The sequence below is a fragment of the Ammodytes marinus genome, assembly GCF_949987685.1.
Source record: "Ammodytes marinus genome assembly, chromosome: 20".
NCBI classification, from domain to species: domain Eukaryota; kingdom Metazoa; phylum Chordata; class Actinopteri; order Uranoscopiformes; family Ammodytidae; genus Ammodytes; species Ammodytes marinus.
In genome coordinates this window covers 13,134,856-13,159,741 of record NC_137224.1, presented here as the reverse complement: position 1 = coordinate 13,159,741, position 24,886 = coordinate 13,134,856, and the positions used below count along the sequence as shown (strand labels likewise).

General features: G+C 41.7%; 2 protein-coding genes across 4 annotated transcripts; one reads left to right on the top strand and one right to left on the bottom strand.

Moving 5' to 3' along the window:
- The first annotated feature begins 553 nt into the window (after window positions 1–553).
- ccdc78 (coiled-coil domain containing 78) lies at window positions 554–23,712 on the top strand. Of its 3 annotated transcripts, none has more exons than XM_080049381.1 (13): window positions 554–698; window positions 803–889; window positions 1,317–1,673; window positions 2,276–2,326; window positions 2,451–2,539; window positions 2,825–2,903; window positions 3,145–3,270; window positions 3,365–3,561; window positions 4,063–4,234; window positions 4,635–4,678; window positions 4,770–4,842; window positions 5,006–5,126; window positions 23,206–23,712. In XM_080049381.1, the coding sequence occupies exons 3-13, from the start codon at window positions 1,353–1,355 to the stop codon at window positions 23,250–23,252; spliced, it is 1,320 nt and encodes a 439-aa protein (XP_079905507.1). In that variant the 5' UTR covers window positions 554–698; window positions 803–889; window positions 1,317–1,352; the 3' UTR covers window positions 23,253–23,712. The 3 variants fall into 3 exon arrangements, with proteins under 3 accessions (XP_079905507.1, XP_079905506.1, XP_079905505.1); XM_080049380.1 differs by lacking the exon at window positions 23,206–23,712 and adding an exon at window positions 5,198–6,158 and having other exon boundaries at window positions 5,006–5,106; XM_080049379.1 differs by lacking the exon at window positions 23,206–23,712 and adding an exon at window positions 5,198–6,158.
- metrn (meteorin, glial cell differentiation regulator) lies at window positions 17,822–23,285 on the bottom strand. Its single transcript, XM_080048653.1, has 4 exons — window positions 22,955–23,285; window positions 21,819–22,258; window positions 20,171–20,230; window positions 17,822–19,613 (listed from the first exon to the last, which is right to left on the bottom strand). Exons 1-4 carry the CDS (start codon window positions 23,059–23,061, stop codon window positions 19,300–19,302), a joined length of 921 nt encoding a protein of 306 aa, XP_079904779.1. The 5' UTR covers window positions 23,062–23,285; the 3' UTR covers window positions 17,822–19,299.
- Window positions 23,713–24,886: the final 1,174 nt, after the last annotated feature.

Here is a 24,886-nt window from a genome sequence, read left to right as displayed (position 1 = left end):
AAGCAAGCCCGCCAGCACCGCGTGCACCCCTGCCCCGCAGGACAGGGCAGAACCCGGCCGCGTCTGCCGAAGCAGTTACCACAATGCTACCGGGGGTAGTAAGACTCCCGGGGCTAGGGCTAAGCAATGTGTCCGTGCTGTCTATAACGTCAGGAGCAGAAAGCTGCTCCAACTCACAGACGCGACTCTCTAAACGAGTCAATCTAGCCAGTAAAGTAGCACAATCCGCACAAGCCATCACGCACAAGTATGAGTAAGACACAAAGTCAGACCCAGGGGAGAGTGCGAGAAGCTATGTGCTAGGATATATGCTATATGCTATACAGACAACAACAAATCACCCCCCAACACCAGCGAGGTAGGGGAGAACGATAGGGAAAGTGATTGACAATACACAGAGTACAAATTGTGAAGCAAACAGGAAAGTGTGAATGAAACAATAGAATAAACTTTAAGACACGACAGGACAAGCAGCAGTAACGTAACAGCTAGCGAATCTTACGTGGAAACCGGAAACCGGAAGTCGGAAGTCCAGTTCTCCTCCAGAAATCAAGAGGAGTCTTTAGTTGCAGCTACGTGAAAAAAATGAACACCTTTTTGCCAAAGTGGACTACCTGGAGAGAAGACAGGACCACCTGGCCAGTTCCAACACTGATCTATCCTGCAGGTTTGTCCAGAGTGAGGAGGAGAAATTGAAGGTAGAATACACACCATGCTATATGTTAAGCATATACGTACAAGCTGTAAGTTTGATACATTTTTCCAGTATTACACCAGCATGATTTTTGTTCCCCTGTCTCAGTTATCTAAGGAGCTAGTGGAGGAGAAAATTCAGACCAACAAGATTAGAGACCAGTTTGAAGAAGAGACGTTTAAGCTGAACAACAAGGTGATGGGTTTGCCTGAAGTGACGTTGTGGTAAATAAAAAGAGTTGGGAAATAACTATTACCGTTTGTGAATGCCCTGTTATGAACACAAAGTGAAATGCTCTTGGTAGAAAAAAAACATGTTATCAAGCTACTTAATTTAACTTAGTAATAAGCAAGTACTAAGTAAGAAGTTATTTGCACTGGAATAACAACAATAGAGCTTCCAAAATGTAGGCTACTTGTATGTTCACAAACAAACTAGTCTGCCCTTCTCCCTAAAAATACATATTCTGTTAAGTTTGATCCGTCAACTGTCATAATACATGAAGATTTAAGAAGCCTTAAAAAGAGTGTGTCTAGCTTAAATCTCCATTTGATCCCATCATACAGTGTCATACCAAATCACTGAGGCTCTCTGTGTGTAACTTTCCTTTCCCCCTTGTTAGATATTGAACCAAGACCAAGTCACAACGAAGCTTGAGATGGAGCGAGACAAGTTGTTGAGGGAACTCCGGTCGGCCGAGGCTCGCCTTAAAGTGGGAGAGAAGGACGGCCGGGACATGACAGAGGAGTATGGCTCACTGAAGAAGAACTACCTAGTTCTGGCTGAGTCCCATGATAAACAGCTGGCCCTGGGTGAAGAGATGAGTGCTGAGCTGCTGTCACTGGCCCAGGCTCAAGACGCCCTCCGCAGGCAGCTGGAGGAGCAACAGCACAGTGTGAACACCACCACCCAGGGTCTACACAGAGAGCTGGACAGGGTTCGTGCCCTGATCAGCCGCATGTCAAGTAACAGAGTCAAGGTGAACCAGTGTGTTATATTATTCACTGCTCTTCAGATGCAGATGCTAATAGGAATGAGCAAAATAAGACAAATTGTTCTTACTTTAGCTCCACTGAGTTAAGTTCCTGCCCCTCCACAGTTCCGGCACTTGGCAGGTTTTAATTCTGCTTTTGAAGTAATAGTTATTCTTTAAAGATATAGCCTGTAATAAATGAAACTACTCATTGATATTAGTACCATCTCAGCTATCCAACCCAAAAATGTATTTGCAGCTCTAACATAAGCAGAACATGTTCTTGCCCATGAATAAAATGATTAAACTCACATTCTGTTAGAAATATAAATAAATAATTCCTACATTCATCCACACAGTCCATGCAACAATTGATTTACTGCGGTGTACTGTAATGTACTGTACTGCGCTTTGTGTACAAAGAAAAAGACCAAAATTTCCTTCATAATTTCCCACGTTATACGTTATTTAATTCATGGAGGTAGAAAAAGATCATAGGTATCACAAAGGTGATACCAACTTTTCATTTGGGAGTAAACTAAAATCTTGTTTTGGAAATGCCATACTCGCCATTGCCCTGTAAAGATGAGTGTTGACTGTTTTAACAGCTGGAGGATCTAGCAGCTTTGGACAAGGAGCAAAAAACCATGGGAAAAACTGTAAGTACTTTTGCACAAAACATACATGTAATTCTTGGGTATATTGCCCAAAACATGGGTTTTATGGACTTCAGTGCTCTATCCAACTGCAGTTTCAGTTACTCACTCATCTGCTCTCACATAGCTACTTGGAAACCATGATGAGATCAAATACATGCTGGAGCAAATGAAGAACAGCTACGAGGAGCAGCAGAAGAAACTGGAGGAGAAAGTGTGAGGGCCAAAATGGCTGTTTGTCATTTACTTGTGCACAGGGCTAAATTAAGATGAAACACCATTATCTTTTCATCATCAGTCATCAAGCAGCCAAACCCATCACAGGATGTATGTCCCTGTGTTCATCCCACACAGATCGTCCTTTCTTTGATTTTTGTTCTGGCTTTATTTGCGTGTGTGTGTGTGTTGTCTGATGTGGTTGCTTTGCTTGCCCCTGTGATGTGGCTGCCTGTGAATTTTGGTCATGTCTCTCTTGTGGTTGGGCCTGTGTTTGGTCACCAGGATGGAAATGGGCAAAGAGCAACAGGAGGACAAGAGAGTGATTCGTAATAGCCGGCATCAACTATCTGAGCAGAGTGTGGTGAGCATGAAAAATCCCCTCCTGATTTACAGAATAATTATCAAGTGATTAAATATACCTTTACTAGGTTGCAACCTCTGAATTATTGTTAAGATCATTTCAGTAGCAGGTTACAGACGTTACTTTGGTAGAAAAATGTGTGTGTGTGTGTGTGTGTGTGTGTGTGTGTGTGTGTGTGTGTGTGTGTGTGTGTGTGTGTGTGTGTGTGTGTGTGTGTGTGTGTGTGTTATTTCTTTCCAAGACCCTGATGTTTTCTCAGAGCCAAGTGAAGGAAGCAGAAGAACAGAACTCAAAACTACAGTTTCAAGTCAAAGAGCTGAATGAGGAGTATCGTTCAAGGCTTGTGCGCTATTTAAGGGACTTAGCTGTAAGTTAGGAAACACTCACTCACACAAGTATGTCTACAAAGTAAGTTAAAAAATCTGTCATCATTAAGATCCATTTGTATGTCTTACATGTAGGTGTACTTTGATGGCCTTGGAGAAGGTCAAAGCCCGTCAGAGAGCCCTAAAATGAGGTTGTTTGTGGACAGCATGCTCCAGGATGTTCGTTCATCCTACAGGGTCAGGGAGGAACAGCTGGCTTCTAATGCTCGCTTCTATAAGAAGAGACTGCAGAAGATCACCAACACCCATCAGGCTCTCCTTATTGCGTACAGGTGAAACTTCCTGCTTGCTTTACCGTTTGTTTAAACACTGTCTACTTGTGTTTTGCTTTTCAGTGTATATAATTACATACTACATGAGCATGTTGTTAAAACATGTTGTTAAACAAAAGGCCTTGTCTATTTGTGACCGCTCATAATAAGCTGCACATACAGTATATGAGTTATGAATGTGTGAGTGGCAAAATTTAAGAGTGACGTTCCTTTCTCAAATTATGTAATTTGAGAAATTTTACTTTATGGAAAATAGTGTTCATTTAGAATTTCCCCTTTTTTACTTTCATCTCAGGACTATTTGCCAGTGTCCCAACCCCCTTGGTTGGGAATAACTCTATTACACATATTCAGAATAAATTAAATTCCCCTAGTAAGTATTTATAAGAATGACTTAATGTTTAATATTAGAATGTGTTAAGGTAAAAGGTTCACTGCCACTCCGATGATCTGCCATCAAAACTCCCAGTAGTGAGTTATTGCCACATTGATGTATTTTAGGGTTCAGAGGGAGCAGACATTGGCCAAATCAGACAATGGTCTTGACCCTGGACTCCCGGAAGACCAATTCAGCCTGGAGCCGCCTGAGTTGAGAGATGAAACTGAGAAGGACCTCCGACACATTAACCCAGACAGGGCTGGGTTGGAGGGTCAGCTGCAGGCAGCCCGGCAGGTAGCACAAAAGAAAGATCTCTTCTTTGAAGTGATCTGCTTTTGTTTTGTCTGATGAATGTTTGTATGTGCTCAGTGCTCTGGGGAGGGGGGGGGGTTCTTCTTTGTAAACATACTTCCGTTCTAAAGCCAAACAGCATTTGTTTTGTGAGCGATGAACTTGGAAAAAAGACTTCAAAGTTTGAGTCCTCCGACAACGTAAAGATTTATCTAAAGGGTGTTAATTACTGAAAACCAGTTTATGTTTTAATGTTACATATTGGTGAGAAAGTCAAGCAAGCAAGTCGAGCAAAACATTTCTGTCCACACTTCACATATTTTCATTGACATCACCTTATTGTTTTAGATACATATGTGTTCAGGGTGATTCAAAACCCTTCACCCTGACTTTTGTGTTCCAGGTGTCTGCCCTCAAAATGCCCAGTCAAAGTGTAAGCCATCAGGAGTGAGTGTAATTTTTGTATTTTACCAAATGACAAATTTGGTCAGCTGTGGATCGTGCCATTGAGAATGATGGAAAAATGTAACTTTATCAGGTCGGAGCAGATATGTGAGGAATTCTGTCCGGACATAAAGAAACAGCTGAGGGAGATCACACATTCTACACTGGTAAACAAAACTCTCTCTCGCCCCCCTTAACAATTTGGATTGTCGAATTACAGAAGAATCTTACAATTTCAGAACTTGACTGTCTGAAAAGCTTTTTGTCGGAAGAAATAAACAGTGCCCTGTGATGTTAGGTCATATGGAGATATTTTCTTTCTTCAAACAGCTGGGCCTTGAGAAGGAGCGTGCCCTCCTCATCACCAGAGCAACCGTTGCTGAGGCGCAGGTTGCCGAGCTGCATGACTTTATTGACAACCACCTGGGCAGGTCAGGAAGTCACTTGATGTGTAAGTTATATACAGTAATATAATGTTCAATGACAGGAGTGCGATGTATTGAAACTTACCACTACCTGCAGGTATAAGGAGGAGATCTCACATCTCTTCAGACTACATTGGACACAGGAGGAGGGGCATTCCCAAAGTGCTCATTCATCACTCCATTAAGAAAAAATGGCCACCAAATTTGAACCCAAGTCAATACGATTTGAAGTTTTGAACTTCATACACATTTACTCTGAAAATGAAAACCTATTTGTAAATATTTACTTCAGTGAGATCCTATACATAATCCACTCAATGTTAAGCTGCTTTCATTCAAATGACCACATTTAATTTCTTTTTTATGTGGACACTAATAATAACTGAATACCTTGTTTTTGACCAGAGTGCATTTCGTGTAGTGTGCATTTACACCGTCACTAGGTGGTGCTGCTCATACTGGTGGTCTCCTATCTATGAAAGGCCCCCCAAAGAAATCCGGCCTTGAGAAAAAAATGCCTGGAATGTTTGTGAAGCTTATGTCAATTTCACAAGCTCGAGAGAAGAAAGCGCGGTGACAATGAGGGGTCACCCTGGTGAGAATAATGTCATTACATGTTACCCAGACACATACACGCCCGTGAATACTTTCCCCCTTCAATGCAGCGCTGTGTACTGTGGCGCAAACAAGCCAGGCCTTTTTTTCCAGAATGAGGGTTCATATTTATAACCTCTGTGTCGGTTTGAATAGAGCATCTATTCCCTTTAAATCCCTTTAAAAACAGTGAAAGGGCCTGCATTTTTGTCTAGTGTGTTATGGTAGCTGGGTTTCATAGCTTTTTATCAGTGCCATAGCTGGCATAACTTTAAAAACCTATTTTGTGTGGGGGGACTACCAAATAAAGTGTTACCATCTTTTTCAAAAGTACTTAAAAAGATGAAAGGTTTGGTTAAAAAATTTCATTAAGCTTTGTGATAAAAAAAAAGATAGAAATACTCTGGGGAGTGATGGGAAAAGTAGAGGAGATGGAGAGAGAGAGTCGTATGCATGTCACCCAAATCCTCTTTTCAGGGGGCATGCCAGCCGCGGGAGGAGGGGGGGCAGGGGTGTGAAAGTTTGAGAGGAATGGGAAGTGGGATTTTGTTAGTAATGTATTACACTCCCAGGCAGGGCCCTGGGAAAAGGGATGGGGGGGGGGGGGGTGTTCAGCTTGGGTCTGTGCCAACATAGTCACTGTGCCAAAGCACTGGGTGCTGCTGGGGACCACTCCTCTCTAAACCAAAGATCTGTGGGAAAATCAAGCCCAGGTTGTTCTTTGCCGCGCTCCACCAACAAAAGACAGAGAGATGATTTGCCTGCAGAGGCCTCTCTGCAAACACGTTTACAAATGAAATGTACTTGGAGGGAACAAAAAAAGAACGAGTCCATAAGAAATAGAAATGTGTAACATTGCAAATGTATCGAGTAGAAGTCTGGTGCTCCACAGCTGGTCGCCAAGGCCAAGTGCCAAGATTTTTTTTCTAACTTGGGGTATTTTGGAAAAGTTCACTTCTTGGACTGTGAACAACTTTTTCTTAACCACTACATGTGGTCACTATTATGATGTAAATGCTGACCATTTTAAAGATTAGATTCAAGTTGTCTAATAAATGTGGCAAGAAAAAACTTGGAAGTAAAAGTATTAAAAGTCTAAAAAAATAGTGTCTGGCGATATCATCTGCACCTATTGTAATATAAACATCTGTTCAGTGTTCAGCAAAACACTCAAAAAGATGTTGCATTCGGGAACATTTTGTTTAAAATCTAATGTTAATAAAAAAAATCTTCACAATTGGCTTTTCATCAACCAAAATGTAAACAATGTCCCCACACCTGAGTGTCAATATTCTACTTTTTCATATTTTACCTAAAATAAATAAATATTGAGGACATTTTCAAGATAGGTGCAATCATTGTATTATAGAAGTGCTGGATCAGTTTCCATGTGATCCTCTCATAGTTTCATTTTTGACTGTCTCAACAAAACATTTAAAGATTGCATTGCACTCTTTGCTATTGTACACGTACTGTATTAAAGCATTTATGTCCAACATTATCCATAGGTCCACTTTTCAATCACTGACATTTTTCTTTGTATCATATCATCTTATCTTGGCAACAAAATAACATTGCAAAAAAACTGTCATTGTCTTATTTGCACATACACTTTATCTCAGTAAAAGCGAGACATTTAAATTTTTTCTGATCAGTCACAAAAATGTATAATTCTTTTTTTGTCATCTTAAATTAAATAGCCTGATGTGACGTTTGGAGTAATGTCTTAAAATAACTATTTGGGAAATGTAATACTATTACCCTTCATGCTTGGCTGCCTGTCTGATAACATGGTCCAGTTTTGCCGAGCTATGAAGAACAATTCTGCTTAATATTTCAAAATTTTAGGACAAATCCTACCAAATGAAACCACTGACATAACACAAATTCAGTCAAGTAAAAACTGTGAAGGGTTTTAGCATAAACATACAGAACATTAGCATTCTAGTTTATGTTAAAAGCCCATTATACATCAAAACCCCTGACCCAATCAACATTACAAATGCAAGTAAACATCTGATCGCTTATTCACTTTCTCTAGCCTCTTCTGTTTTGCTGCTGATCATTGGGCCCAGATTTGTTTTATCCGGCCAGCACAGTGGGAAAGAGGTTGGATGAATGTGTGGTTCTTCTGAGGATGGGAAGCAGGGTCGAGAGAGATGCAGAGGAAGTACCTCAAATGGCCAGCGATAGGCTGCCCGTCAAGAGGCCCTTTGTTTTAGAAGGTTAATGCCTAATTGATACAGGCTTAATGAGAGCGGACTGTGTGTGCTGAGTGTGTGTGTGAAGCCGGGGGGGTGGGTGGGTGTCTAGGGGGGCTGGAATGGTGGTGCCATAATTGGAACGGACAAGCCTTGTGTGGAGGAGTGCACAGGGAAGGGATTTATGGGAAACGCAAGGAAAGTAGAGAGAGAGAGAGAGAGTGGGAACGAGTAAGAAAAGGTGACAAAGAGTATGTGGAATGTGTAGGCAGTGGGAGAGGAATCCGCTGTGATAGCCAGAGTATTGCCAGAGAAGTGTAGTGACAATGGAAAAGTTATCAAGTTCAACCAGGACGTTCCCATGGATGTTTATAGTTAATGCTCATCCAAGTTTTATGGGCCGTTTCTTGAATTCTCCCATGATACTGATGAATTATGGTTACATTTTAGGTTGCTGCATATTGCATGTGCAACATAACTCTGATAGGATTAGTGAAATACAATTTTTATGTTGGATTTGAATTAATAATGCAAAAAATGCCAACCTAAACCATGTAACTGTCGTATTTTTTAGTAGACACCTGTCTTTTCTTTTCCGACGAGCTGTCTTTTCGACCCCCTCTTTCAGTCTGACAGTCTCAGACTATTCATGCGAGAGTCCCCAGTTCCCCTTCCAGACAAGCTTTCAGTTTGAAGGCTGGAGAGGCATTACGAGGGAGGAGGGAAAGGGGGGCAGGAGAGAGAGAGAGGGTAGCACAGAAGAGCCGTGCACTTCAGAAAACCTTGAAGAATTAGGACTGAAAGCTATGGAGATTCTGGGTGGCTGAGAAAGAGGGGGGGGAAAAGACTGAAAAGTAGAAAAAAGGGGGTTCAGTGTTGAATCATGATTCAAAAGATGAGAGTGAAAACAATGTAAAAAATAGATTTATTGGAAGTGGGGCTTAAACTTAAACTTGCAAGCTGCGAAGGGACAAACAGAAAGGTAAAAAAAGAAGTGAATATAGGGTGAGAAAGGGGAGGAGGAAGAGTTACAGTATAAGGGCGAGAAAGACATGAGAGGGGAGGCAGCCTGGCGAAACAAGAGCGAGTGAGAATGAGGCTGAGTGTCGGTGAGGGAGAAGGAGAGAGAGGGACAGACCCTCTGTTTTCCCACACTCAGCCGGTTCCCACAGTGGACCTGGCTAATCCCTGTCTTAATTGGGGGAGAATTCCAGCGCACATGTTCCCCTGGAATGAGCGTATAGAGGCGAAAGGGAGAGAGGAAGGCTAGGGAGCTTCTGACACATCAGACAGGCCACAGCAGGCTTTGGGCTGATGCACAGTGTGTGAGTGCACTTTGTCGGAATATCAACATGCCTGCCCAACTGTCAGCACATCTGATGCATAAATGGCTTCACAGGTTTCTGTTTCTTGTTTTTTGTTTTAATGCCATCCAAGAAGAAAAAGTGCTCTTAGCAGCCACTTAGCACTCCTTAGTCACATTGTACAATGTGAGAAGTATGTGGTTTGAGAATGTCATTACATGAATTTTAAAAGCAAAAAAGAAAAACTAACTAAGACACTTGCACACTACTCTCACATACTCGTTTTTACAGTATTGAACCATGAGCGGTTTGATTCTTGAAGATTCAGAAAACTTTAACATGTTTTTTTTCCAAGATTTCTGGTCAAACCAAATCGATACCGGTGAATTTTATTTGTTTTTGCTCCAAAATTACATTGAAATTACAAGTAACGAGAATATTGTTACTTTAAAAATTGTTGACAGAGACATTCATGGATTAACTGCTATGATTATGAGGGGGACTTCTGGAAAGGCAGTATTTTATATAGCTATTCAAAGTTTGCAACTAGCTGTTGAACATAGTAATGCATTTTGAAGCAAAAGCAATATGTACAGAAGTTGGTGGAGAGACCAAAACAGACCTAAGAGTTGAGCTAATTCTGCACTTACTTACTGTACATAAGGTCGACACAAGTACAACTCCTTGTAAAATCTGACATCATATCAAGAAATAGCCAGTGCCATTTCTAAATAGTTTGATAATAAACTGGTAAGATGAGCTGAGACCTTAAATGTATACCAGAATTGTAATGCTTTTTATAGATTCCACTGAGGCTATATTTCTATCCTCAGCTGTCTTAATAGTCAACTATGCAATGTGGCTACAACATTTATAGGAATTAGGGCATTAGTAAGGAATCAAAGATATTCCAGCATTGTTCATGAGTAAGTCTGCTTGCTGGGTAATTATCACATATAACTAATATAATATATTTCCCTATCTTTGATTACAAGCAGTTATGTCACAGCTTTTCTCTGGCAATTGTGGATATATGAAATTAATTCATGTACTGTATGTAGACTTTAGAGAGGCTTGAGAGAAACCGGACAGAACTACTCACTTTAATATACTTGCTACCAGTTGAGACTATATCAACGAAAACCTGCATAAGTTTCATATCAGGAGTGCTATTACATGTCTTTTTTTATATATATATATCTCACAACATAGTGACCAGGTGTATCTGTTGACAAATCTTGCCCTGGAGCTTTGTTTTTGCAGGAGAGAATTGCAAGGAGATACTGGCAACATAACAAAACCACTGTGAGTGGCAGTTTCGTTCCTGCCTACCTCTTTCCTTAATAAACAATCTGAACAATAGGCACAGTATATGTCTCTGAGGAGGTAACCCAAGACGACCACTGGAAAGGGAACAGGCAAAAAATGGGTGCAAAGTGGGAGCCTGGGCTTTGCTGCATGTATTGCAGGATTAGGTGGGAGAAACACAAAGGTGGAGAAGAACTGAACCGATCTGCCAGAGAGGTTTCTCCCCCTTATGTAGACAATCACACAAGTTCTGTGATAAAAACCATAATCCTGGTGGTTAATTGGCATGGTAAGAGAGCCCTTAAAGGTGTGATTCCTCCTAATAGGTAGACTCAGCTAAATGAGGAAGCAAGACAGCAATCAAGTGTCATTGTATTATGAAGAGTTCTGTGTAGAGATGAAGAGTTTAGCACAGCTGTAAGCAAATGCTATTCACCTTAAGGAAGTGATCATATGATGATATTGAATATTTTAAATGTTGAGCGTGTATTTTAATTGCTAGCAGCGATGTCAAAGTCAAACTTTTGGTTGGTCCACCACTTTGATCCGGACTGAAGTTTTGTAAAAGATTCCTGATCATTGATATACAGTACTCGGCTTCTTATGATACCTTGACAACTATTGGATTGATTACCATTACATGTTTATCTGCATCCATAATTCATAATGACTTTGGTGAACCTTGGGTTTTTCATTTAGTCTTATTGTGAAAATGCATGCTGCCATTAGCATCCAACCATTCATCCATCCATCCATCTCTCTTCTGCTATGTGACCCGTTTGGTGACCCTCACCCTGTTTCAGTGAATGTCTCAGCCTTATTAGGGTATGATGTCAGTGTTTGGAGGTTTTTGTGGTTGTACCCCCTGCGGGCGATTTCAACCCCAGGATGCGTGAGGGGATGGCAGCTGTGCTGTGCTCAAATGGAGGGACAGTGAGCTGGCCTTCATTGGAGGGTGCCGTAATTAATTCCCTCAGTCTTTCCTTACAATACTTTCTTTTTGGCGGGAAAGCACTAAAGACGCTTGTTTGAACCAACTTGTGTTTCTTTGCAGGACCCCCCTCCCTAAAGAGAGTGTCGCCCGTCCTCTATGCTCATACACCATGTCCACCACAGTCTTGATTGATTTTCAGTGCACATTTTTGGAAGGGATTACAGCCATCTGTAGGCTCTTGAAGGAACAAAGGGGACTCCTCGCTCTCCTCCCTTCAGTACTTCAGAGGGATAACTTGGCCAGATAAACATGCTTTTGCACTGGTCTACACTTGTTCTCTATTCTGCCTTGACCTTTCAACCCACCCAAACGGCCACTCCACTTAAAAGCTGACCACACTATTCTCTCCTGACTAATATGACTCAGTGCCTTATAACACACTGGGACACCAAGAGTTGCAAGAGTTCTGCAATCAAGGTGGAGGCAGCACTTGATGCTGATTGTTTGGGTACAGCTTGCAATTCCCCTGGCTCGATGATAAAACCTAGTGCATGGCAAGTTAGCATGTTCTCAGCCGAGAGGGTTCACAGTTTCCATTTGGTAATCAACACTTCCAGCTGTGTGAGGCTGTTATGGGAAATTGTCAGCTGGGAATCTGGGATGCCAAAGTGTGGTTGTGGTCAGCTGGTGCTGAGCTGATGGAGCGGCAGCAGGATGCACAGCCACTGAGTCACAGGAGGAGGTGGACACACCACTTGGCCCAGTGTTTGGTGGCAGAGGATTGGATTAGCAGTATGAACATAAATGATTTGTTTATGTGGAAAATAGAGCCTGATCAAATCCACAGCTGTCTTGTGCATCACTTCTCAATCATGTAGTTTATACAGAAGCTGGACATAAGTGCTTTTGCTTATGCCTAACACAAAATCAAAAAACAAAACATAACATTTCAGTGATTCTTGAGAAGCGGGACAAAAGGCCGTCTTCCAATATTAACTGCTGTTATGTTTAAAAGTAAACATATTTAAAGTTGTAGATGTTATCAGGGATTAAAGGTGAAGTAAGCGATTTATTTATGTTAATATAAGTGTTAAATTGCTCTTTATTCATATAGTGATCACTTACATAGTGTGCGCGTTTCATAAAGCCGATCTCTCAGTCACCCGCTCTGCATGTAATCGGCAAATAAACTTTTCGGGGATCCCGAAATTGATATCCAATCAGAAGAGAGAACGCTACAAACCGGCACCCGTCTCACTGCCGGTGCACGCGCAGAGCGACAGATCAGTGAATGTTTATGCGCCTACAATGGCGGAGCAGGTAAAAATTCTTCCCAATGTCTGTTTTGATGGTTTTTATCACGTTTTATCACACTTACTTATCTGAGATGATACAAGATAACTCGCTGCTTGATGACCGCATTGCATTAATGTGGTGACGTAGGGACAAGGGAAGGGACTGCTAACTGCAGTCAGTGACAGGAAGTCAGCTAAACTGACCATTCCACTTACTGAACCAGAATGTAAATGTATTTTTTTCATTATTATGTCAAATATATGACACTTGTTATCTTCTCACGACGTCCAAAACAGTGTGTCCACAGAGAAGGGATCAATCATTCATATGCAATAAAACCTATTAAAAATGTAAAAATGTACATTTTCTCGTCAAATGCAGCACTAAATAATCTCTCATATCAATAAAAACTGATTTTCAACAACACATTCATGTTTGATAGGGTTTCTAAGTGGTGGGACACTTTTTGTCACCACCGTCAGACAATCCATTAAAATGTAAGAAAACCAGCAAAAATAAGGGGCAGCTTGTGTAGTTGTAGTTTTAGAATATTTTACATTCCAAATCTTGAAAGTCCTGCGTCACAACCATGATACGTCAACACCGACTTACAATATCTGAAGAAGTTATTTGAAATGTTTCGATAATTTTATTTTCCTGAAGTAGTTCATACTACCACCTAACATCAACAGAAAAACCAAATGGCTACCAGAAAAACTCAATTTGTTCTGTTTAAGAAACGTTAAATATGTCAACACCGTCAGATGTCAAAAAAGTGTATATTCATATACATTTTGAAAATATTTTTTGTGGCCTCTGTCAGTCTTGGTGAATATGTGTGATCACTAAACATCTAATGGGTCTAGCATAAATTGAGGGAAAATTCATTTGTGTTTTTGGTGTCTGATGGCAAGGTAAAAAGCCCATTTTGAGAAAAAGGACAAAAGCTGGGAGGTTGTGTCAAAGCTTAGCTCAGTAGCTTAGTATATGTTGGATACATACATGTAATTTAATTTGCCATAAACATAGGGTGTGTATTTTTTCAACATTGCACCCTGTTTTGTTCCACTTTTCAAGAATCACTGATTTATCTTGTAAATTTCTTTGAAAGGAACTTTGGGATATCAGTGTGGATGCAAAGGCCTTTTTGAGAGTGCAGAGAGACTGTATAACACATCCATACAGCTACAATGTTGTGCTTTTTGGAATAAGAAATGGCTGGACTGCTTGTTGTGTCTCAGAAAGATGGAAGTTACTGTCTGAGGCCAAATCTGGTTCTCACCTGCCACGAGGAACAAGAGTGAGCCACTGGATAAAGAAAAGCAGTAGCAGCAGGGCTACACAAATTCAGCCATTTAGAAGCCACAAGTGTCTTTTGGCACAAGGAGCGAGACTTGAGATTTATATCAAGTGTGTGTCACAGCATTGCAACCACTGTTTTGGATCCACAACAGCACATCACCCGGCAGCTGTGGGCCCAAGCTGTGGGAAAGATTAGACGATGATGAACCCATGAAAAGAAGCGTTCCAGTAAAGAAAGGGAGATTCAGGTGAAGGAGGAGTGTGAGAAACTCTATTTTGTACTGAGAGCTCAGAGTATGGAACAGGGATGAACATAGTTTTTTAATAGTTTATATAATAAATTAAGCAAGTTAACAGATGGTCCCTCAGTTATACACCAACAAAATTTAATTTATTCTGTAAGAAATACAAACGATTTACATTAAAGAGACTGCAAGGAACTCTTAAATGTTGATGAAACGGGCTAATTTTTTCTCTGATAATCATAAATGACCTGTTACAGCAAACGAAACCATCAGCGGAGAGAACACTATTTTCAGAAACATATTATTAATGCCTTTGCTGGGGTCCGATTAGCATAGATAGATAACATCAATCTACATAGAACATAGATAAATCGATTTACGGCAGGCAGACTGGAAAATCCTGTTTCCCAAACGGTACTAAATCAAAGTTTACTTTGCTTCAACATTGTCATATGAGCATTATTAATCTTACACACTCACATATAAATACGATTTCTCCTCGCGATTATCTCATCTCTTGCACTCTTTTTTTTTCAAAGGTTCTGCTAGAATCAACCAAAACTGAGATTTCCTCATAGCCACTTTGATATGAATGGGCTGGTAGACTGTGGACAGTGTTTTTCTGGTTTGATTTTGTCAGGACAAAACTGGTTAAAACATCAATCTCAAAACCACTTCATTCTTTTTCAGGAGATTCTTGACCTTGAGGAAACAGCCATCTTTCAAGTGCTCAGAAAGTTAAACTTCCTCACTTCCATATTAACTGGGCAAACTATTTCCACCGAGGAATACTGTTTTGTGTAATATAAACGATCGGAAGCTCCGGAACACTAAGTGTACCTTGTGTTCAAGAAAATTGTAATGAAATCCATGCAGATAGGAAAGATATCAAACTGTATTGGCCAGTTGGATATCTCTCTGAATATCTCCAGTTACAGGAGTTTTGCAGGTCTGATTAGTAAAGCTTATCTATAGTTAGATAACACAGGACCTGTGCGCTGGGTGGGGTGTACTTTTATGCCGGACTATAAGGGAGTGTCCAGGAGCACTTTGCCCTGTCCGTGCTCTCTTCTCTAGAGCTTTGTCTCCAACCACTTTCCTCAAAGTCCCCCAAGGGCCGGTGGAAGTCCACACCCAACAACTCTCTCCCCCTTGCTTTAGATTCCCCCTTCCTGAGTGCTTCCCGCTTTGTCGCGTCCATAGCTCACCTCAGCCGCACAACAGGACACAATAAAGAGAGGGGTGGGGGAGGACCGTTTTTTTTATGTGTGTCTGCAAAAACAAATGACAATCACTCAGCATTAGAGCAGTGTGTGCAATCGCCAGTGGTTGGTGTGCACTGTGCAGTATAACCATAAATAAGTAAACACTATTGGCTGGTTGCAAAAATAGCAGCAGCAGATTGCAACAGGAAAGGTACATTTACCAATGTACAAATTTAAAACTGCACTATTATTATATTCAGTTTCAGGGGAGGGGGATTTGTTTACATTTGCAGAGCCTTCCGTAAGTTTTACAACACATGTTTACTCTACATGTTATTCTTAGTATTGAATAATTCTATCATCATGAATCAAAACAGAATTTTTTTGAGGAACCTGGAACCAAAACCTGTAAATCAAACTGTTGGCCCTGCTGCTGTAAACAACAACTGTGAAACTTTTCAGGAAGCTTTCTAAATTCAAACAGTGTTCCAGGGATCCACTTTTCCTTTAAGGAAAGTATTTTTATTCCGTTATGAGAATATATCTTAGTAAATGTTCACGTCTCTGACCCACCCAACTTGTATTTCATTTGAATATTTCCTGTTTGATTCTACTCCACTACATCTCAAAGACAAATGTTGTTCTTTTTACTCCTGCACTGCATTTGACAGCTGAAATTACTGGTTACTTTTCAAATTGCCTGTCTTCCTGTCCAAAGAAACTTAAAAATATCCATAACTGCATAAACTGAATAACTGAATGTTCCTTTACGGGTTGAGACAAAAATCCTTGTTGATCTTATAGAATATGAATGCGTTGCAATAGATTCAACTTGCTCAGCCATAAAAAATCTACAGCAGTAACATGCAACATACAAATTGATGTAGCAGTGATGTTCATTCAGAATCATCACACATAATAGTAAAACACTGACAGTGACCATTTTACAGTGTTTTCATAGTGTGGCATTGCTTTTTTTTTTTTACTTGAGTGACTATCTCCACCACCACTGGCGTTAGCTTTTATCATTAAGCAAAGTGCAAACTAAATTCTGTCACTGTGGGAACACTGACATTTATACTGCAGTTTTAGGGGTTCAAGATGGGGTCGCAAAGAAGTGACAACAATGCAGGAAGTTGAGCTTTGTCGAAATGTCACATGATGAATTAGTTGAGGGTGTATAATTTGAGTGCTCTTTTGTTTTTGGCTTATCAGCCCTGCAGCAGTAACCTCAGATGGACTGGAGGGTAGGGAGGGCAGAGGTGTGTGTGTGTGTGCAGGGCCGTACAGCCCGGGTCCCCCAGCCAAGGGATGTTTAAAGGAGCACTGAGGCAGTAAATAGCTGGGGAGGTTGGAAGTTCACTCGCATGGACTACTGATGCAGTGGCAAAGCAGTGGCAGTGTTTCTATGGGAGATAGCTGGCCAGACACGGGGAGTCATGTCGAGGTTTTGTGATTTCTTTTTTCCCCATTAAACCTAAACACCATGTGAATTCCCCCAGCTGCTCTTTTTCAAATGGATTTACTGCGTTCAGTAAATCCGAGGTGTGTGCAGTACATGTCGGTCCAAAATGTTTGCAAGGAAAGAGGAACAGGTGGTGAATTTATCACAGAGGTTCAGTGATATGGAACTTTCAGTATAATCCACCATGCAGTTAGAACAGAACATGTACCATGGTGAGCAGTAAGCAGGTAACGGATATGCTACGTGGTGCATAAAATACAAATTGAGTAAAGGAAGCAAACTTTTGGCTCCAGTCTTAAAGGCGTATTTCTGTCAGCTAGAGTGGAAAAGACATTTGGTTTGATTTGGCCCCGGTCGGTGTGGACCTACACGTGGTCAGGATGAAGTGAGCGACTGTGTGGCACCTCAGCTCAGGCCAGTCTGCCATGCCGCTCCCTTAATGGCAATTTATTGCTTCCTGAATCCTGTAAATGGGAGGCCGAGGACAACAGAATTCCAAGCGGTGTTCTCTACCTCCTTTCCCCGTCCAGAACGCCCTCAGGGTCCTTAACACTCCCTAAATCTTTTAGGCCTCTCGCTCCCCTCGCTCCGGCACGCCATTTGTTCCAGGCTTTCAGGGATCTGATGGATGGGCACTTGAAGTGACTTTATGTCTGAGAAAACTTTACCATGTTAGAAACCTTTGGACCTAAATGCTATAATGTAGGGCGAGTTGTATTGATGTGTTCGGTGAGTGTTGATACATTGTGCTCATGGATCATGAAAAGATCTTAGAATGAGTTCAAAGTAAATACATGAAAAAAATAAATGCATCCAAAACCACCATGAGTGTATTCTTAAAGTATATTTTAATAACACAGACAAACATAAAAATAATCCACAATACTGACACATTTTTTTCCCCACATACTTTTTCACATGCCGTTGTTTTCTTGAATTTCTTATTAACATATTTACATTCACATTGATATTGACATTAATTCACATACAAAAAAACAGCAAAATGGCAGTGTACATATACCGCTTTCAGAACATCACGGTAATTTGGTATGAACCCTTCCCCTTGTTGACATAGTGCACATGAAATAATTTTTCAGAATAAATGCATATTTTGTATTTCTCTTGAGCTAGCCTGGTCCAGTGTCATAATTTGTTTTCTCCTGCAAAAGCTTGTTGGAGGATTTTATAACACATCATAATAACACTGGACTGCAGTTCTGAATGGCTGTTGTCATCAGTTTTAAGAATATTACTGATTATATACAGATGAATATCTTGTTTCACTTCACAACATCAACTAGCATCTTGACAACAACAACACTTGAGAACAGCTTTGGCAACACTGCTGCAATTTCACCCAATTTAAAAAAAAAAAGTAAAGTCCTTTCCAGTCCAATGAGTTACATTTGCTTCTCCTATAAGCCTGCATCTCCCTAGAGATGCAAAATCTCAGAGTTGGCTTGAATGTGAAAGTGCTCCAGCACTAGTGTGAGTTGTGAAAGCTGCACAGTTAGCCTCAGCTTTTTGTTACTACTGTATGTGCTCGAATTACATGTCCTGTACATATATTATCTTCTCAGTCGCTCCACTATGCTACATATAGTTGCTTCTTATTTGGTTTACAGTGCTTGCAGCATTACACGTTCTGGATCATTCCCTTTCCTTTATCAGTGCAAATATAACATTTTCAACATTTTGTTTTTGTGAGGACTTTTTGCCTCTTTTTAAAATGTTATTATCTCCGAGTCCTTTATAAAAGGAACCACTGAGGAAGGCCCCCAGTACAGGGCTGGCCAGCAAAACATCACTTTCCCATGGCTAGACACTTTCTAGACAAAAACTTGATGGAAACGGGTGCCTAAAGCATGTCTTTACTGGGACAGCCACTGATAGGCAGTGAGCTTTCTATAGAACTTTTAATAGAGTTTCTAAGCAATGACTCCCAATGGGCCTGAATTAATACCTTGACTTAACTTATCCCAAATGGAAAGCTTTTCAATAGATTTCCTGAACCTGCATAATGGCATCAGTGTGTGTGAAATATATCCAATGCCAAATGCTAAAGATCTTCATTTCAAACATGTCCCCTCATGTCACCACTGTCACCTGGTTCTTCTTTCTGACCTGGGCGACTGTGTATTGCACTGAAATGGTGTTGGGAGTAGTCCATTTCGCTCCTCAGTCCTTTGGGAAGGCGATAACCGTTGGGTGGCACCACGGCTACATCGGCCAACAGCACACACAGTGGCTTCTTCCGGAACATGGACAGAGCATGAGTTTGGCCTTGCTTTGAGTTTGGCCTTGACTCTGAGATGTAGACAACCTGCTGCAGAGTAGTTTGTAGCTCAGTCTACAGGCAGTTCGCAGGGTATCTGTTGCGCTGCTTTGGCTATCATGTAAACCCGCTGGAAGTCCTTGTAGCGGGGAGCGCAGCCCAACCAGGCCTCCCCAAAGTGGACAGGGCCGGTGAATAGGAAGCTGCCCGGCCCAGGCCTGACTCCACACTGCAGCAGAGTCCTGACCTCGCCCTGTTTGGTCAGCCGCCCGTTGCCGGTGAACAGGGCGTACTTCTGACGGAAAACCCTTGTGGCGCTGACCTTGATCACCGCTGCTTTTAGGTTCTCGTCTTCCGACACCGAGCGGATGTTACCTCGTACGACTGTGGATAAACAAGGACATTTTGGTTCATTTCAAAGTTGTTTTTCTTTTGGCTAAAATGTGTGATCCTTTGTGGGCTACTAACTGATGAAAAAATGCATGAAGCCAGAGTCAGCCTTTCTAATCCTTCTAACTTTTGTTGCCAGACAAATATTCTCCTCAGTGCCATTACATCTCAATCTAGAGGCTTGCAGACTAGTCTACTGCTCCTTCTTTAGGGGGCTGGCCCCGGATTAATCCACTACAGTGCCTCCATAAAGGGAGGTCCTGTGTGTGTGTGTGTGTGTGTGTGTGTGTGTTGGGGGTGCACAGAGCTGCTGTTTCACCTTTAACCTTTGCACTTTTGAGAGGAGAGGATTTGGAGGCATTGGGGTGCTGTGACTATAAAGCGATTGGACACAAATGATTTGTAGATACTGACGGAGAAATCACGGCATTGTGCGGATTTGAGGCCAGGGTTGTTGGGGGATTTCTGAGTGACCATAACATTTCACTCCTGGTTTACTAAGTTTTCATGTTATATTATATAGGAACAATTGTTACATCGGGTTAACTTACCAAAGTCACTGGTGCAAACGGCCATCAGAATCTCAGTGTTGTTGCAGGGTCTGCAGGCATCTGGAGGGACAACAAGGGGAAGAAAAAGAAAGAAAAGAGTCAGTTGGCGACCTTACATAACACTCTTAACTGCTACAAAACATCTATATGCTAATACTTTATACTGTGCCTCTGGAAATCAAAGGCTGAAATGCAATGTATAGATTGCACGCTGCACAGGAATGTGAGATGTGAATCCAGAAACTTCTAAAACTCTGAGCAAAGACAAGCGACAAAGAGAGAGAGACCAACCACTGCGTTCTAACAGACAGCTGCTACTTTTACAGTTGGCAGAGAGGAAGACCAGTTGAGCTTTAAGGTGCAAGGCTCTTCCTACCCCAGACCATTAAAAGGCCAAATGAAAACTTCCCCCCTGCTAAAGCTTTCCAGGGTGTCTGCAGTCACACCTCATCAAAGCCTGCTAGATGTGGGGGCCAAGGATAGGGAGTAGAGGAGGACTTCAAAGATGTTTTACTTTTTTTAAAGGATCAAAATCCCACTTACCAGAAAGTACTTTCTAAGCCCAAAAACTGTGTATCCTTGCTACAAATGTGTAACAGGATTTCAAAGATGGCTTTAAAAATTCAAAATAAACCAGCAAAGTCCTGTCCGTTTGCATTGACTGAACTGTGGGTAAAAAAAAGAAAAGAAAAGAAAGAAAATGGCAAGGCATTTTTTGAAGTTCTTCTTTGGTTCTTTGGAGGCCCCTTGCCCACCCCACACATTCTCCTCCTTAGTGAAAACCTCTTGATAAATGAGATTCCTTCCTCTCTGGTCCACTGCAAAACCCCCCTTCCAAGCCTAATTCAGTGTGTGTGTGTGTGTGTGTGTGTGTGTGTGTGTGTGTGTGTGTGTGTGTGAGAGAGATGTAGGCGTGAGAAGGGGGGTGCAGCATACTCCTACAGACAAGTCTCCCCACAGCGAGCAGCTCAACAAAAGAGAAGAGCATCTCAGCTGGGCAGAGGCCTCCCTGTCGCCTAGGAGATGGCAGTAATCCCAGAATACTCATGCGGCACCATTCAAAGGGGCTGTGGACTCTGGAGAAAGCCCCACATACTGTGCTTTTGTCCCCCCCCCCCCTCCCCACTCCACGGCTCCCCTTCTCCTGTCCTTACTCTTTAAACCAGCACGCCGCTTGGGGAAAAGTTTGGCCACTTCCTCCACTGTGCACTCTGCATGGGCCATGGAAAGTCCAACCAGCCCACGGAGGCCTGCTATGAATTATGAATCATCTACAGGGAGAGATTTCTATGGGGGTATCAAATTATCACTGGAGGGGTTAAAACCTTGAGTTTCCCAAACTTTTCAGGAAGGAAGGGAAATAACACTGACCACAGTTTGGTGTTCTGTTCTTTAAGAGTCTTTAAAAGAAAGGAACAATGTGAACTTTGATCACATGAGTCACATTAATTATTGTTTCAGGTTGAAATAATAAGAGTGAGCCCGAGAGCTCATTTTGTGTTGCAACAAGAGAAAAAAGTTGCCGAAAGTTCTCCTGTGTGTCGACCTCTATTTCATTACCCAGAAATGACTAATTCAACTTTTGAAAAAAACTTTTCCCAGTCAAACCAATATGGCTGACTCACGCCTCAGTCTCTAGCTGACTCACCTTCACTGCTGATGGGGTTGGAGTCTGGAGACAGGCGGGCGGTCCAGTCCCCTCTCAGCTCGTAGTGGAAGGATGCTATTCTCCTGCTGATGTCCTGGTGAGGGGTAGCCTGCAGGAAGAGGGCCACCCTCTGCCCTGGCAGGCGGCTGAAGCAGCGCACCCTGGGCGGGGGGGAGGACTCCACACGGTCCCCTATGAGGAGCTCCAGCACCCCGTCTCTCTCCAGGTACAGCTGGGCTCCGTGGAACTGCTCCGAGGGCTTGACGCAGGCCGTGATCAGGCCAGAGCTGCTGCTGCCTCCGCCCGGCCCCACCACCATGGAGGGCAGGCGGGGCGACAGGGTGAGGCGCAGGGCTCCTTTGGGATACAGCCAGTCCAGGGTGCCCTCAGAGCAGTGCAGGGAGATCTGCTCCACGCTGCCCTTCTGCTGGGACAAACCACTGTACGGAGGGGAGAGAAAGAAAAGGGAGGAAAAAGGTTATTGAAAGGTTTCAGTGTCATTTTCCAAGAGCAATAGTTGGAGTCCCTTACATCATCAGTGGATTCTTTCCTAAAACAACTGCACTGATGAACTGCAGGATGGATACATTACATGTGTAAATAGAACAATTAAGCCAAACCAAACCAATCAAGGGAGTAAAACAAACAAAATTACATATTAAAATCCCTCTTTAGTAGAACATAGACATACTCTGGGCAGGCGCCACCTTCTGGCAGCTCTATGGAAGCAGGGGCCAAATCAATCATAGCATCTCTAGGGCCAAACTTATAAAAATCTGCATTTGAGCAATAGGCCTATATTTAACATGAAACTATCATTCAAGCAGTGCATGCACTGTTTGTCCTTTCTCTGAGTTTCAGAGATAATCCCGCAGTCTCCTGTCTGTCTGGACCCCCCATGTCTCCTGCAGACAGCCCGCAGGCACAATCGCAGCAGAGCACCACAAACATTTAAGTTGCGCCCTAATGGCATGTCTCAACATGTTGCACTCAGAAAAAGCAATTGTCCTTTATCAGCGGCTACTGGCTCCTAAAAAAAGCCACCACCTGTAGCATCTCCCAGCAGAATGACTTTAACCATCTTCTCATTCATCCACATGCAGAAATAACAGCGATAACAATCGAGAAATACTTGCCTTCCTCTCCAGCTGCACTGATCTTCAGAATAGTTTGATAGAGCCACGTTAAAAATGGCAAAAAGTAAAATCCAAATTGCGGTAATCCAAACCCTCAAACCAGCCATTTTCGACGTTGGATGATTTTGCTAAATTTTAAATGGTGAAAACACAAATTAGGCGATAATTCCGAAGCTGTGATGACCTAAACCTCTGCGAGGGAAAAAAAAGTCCTATCAAACTAATGTAATTCTATCTCTGCTCTCCCATAGTTTTGTATCCTCTCACTCTGATGTGTGAGATAAGAGAATACGGCTAAACTCTCTCCACTGAACTCTCCGGACTGCTGTGCGTCAGGGGGACGCAGAGCTCTGAAGTTATTCCCCCTCGGAAAAACTTCAGGACCAATCAGAGAGCGAGAAGTGAAACTTTAAACCACTCACACAGCGGAGGGGGATGGCCGTCTGATATGCAGAATGAGTAACGGTATGCGGGGATAAACTGAAATGGTGTCTGTCATGTTCGCATAAAAAAAGACTCATTAACTTAATTGTTAAAGTGTTTTCATTTCAATTTCCTTTATTTTGCAAGATTGTTTTTCTGTTTTATTATTAAATCCAATATACATTTTTAAAAGTATAAGATGTATTGCCCTGTGTGAAGCACCTTTTAACTCTACAACACTTTGTACAGTATAATAACGAGAATTATAATAATGATTATTATTTGAAGACCCTCTCCAGATGTATTTAACTCATATTACATCAGAAAAAATAATACTCAATATTGACTAATGATTTGTCTCACATGGTTTAAAAAAAATAAAAAATAAAAAAGGTTTAATTAGCTAATAAAAATTCTTGAAATGACGTACTGCAGCCTTCTTTGTCTCCACTTACACCCATCATGTCTAACTCATCATTAGAATTTGTGCAAAAAGATAATTGTTTTAGAGTTTGGGCCCAGAACAATTTAACTAAGATTAATCATCTGTATCACGGTGGGTGACACACTCATGTCATTTCAACAATTGAAAGAGACCTACCAAATTCCTGCCACTCACTTTTTTAGATATCTCCAAATGCGAAACTATATACAGCTGACAACTGTGACTCACTGGATAAACCAAAGCTCTCTAAGCTGGAATCATTAACACTCATGTACACCCATGTGTTGAACTGAGATTTAAGGTGAACAAAGAGAAACTTAAACTTTACTGAAGATAAACTTAAGAACAGCCTTTAGTGTCAAACACATTTATGTGACAGTCAAAGATCAAAGTGAGGAAACAATAAGCAGAACGCTATTAGTGAGGCTGCCTTTTTTTATATAGTGGAGTTGGTTTTCAAAAAAATCCATAACTTTTCTTCCATACCCAATTGTTTTTTGTTTTGTTTTTACATCCAAAATCCTTTGAACTTGCTCATAATAAAGCTGTGTGTGGATTGGATCAGTGGCCTACTTTAAATGTGCCTTTTCAAAGGCTTCTGAAATGTTAAAGAATATATTATCTACATGAGACTGAATAAAGGTTTAATTAAGTGAAACAGGCGAAAGAGGAGCAAAAAAAAAGAAGCTCTGGTCACAGTTCCGTAATGCTAACCTGATTTCCAGACACACCATATATGATGATGATAATAATGATGATGAAGGTTTTGCCTCCTCTGGCTGTCATGCCCTCTGCCCTTTACCCCGCTGGGCTTCTCTTTCATGTTGTGGTATTTATAACCAATTCAAATATTCTTTTGTGCCAACACTGCCATCCATCTCCCCGAGCCAGTGACTTTCTGTGTACGTGTGCGTGAGTATGTCTGCGCGCTGAAAGTCTAGGCCCCTGTGATGGAGTTATGACAAGCCATCAAACCAACACAAAGGCACATGTGCAGAAATCCAGCTGCTTTATTGTCTGCAGCAGGACTGGGCTTTGTTTTCTGCGGGGGCAGTTCAAAGCAG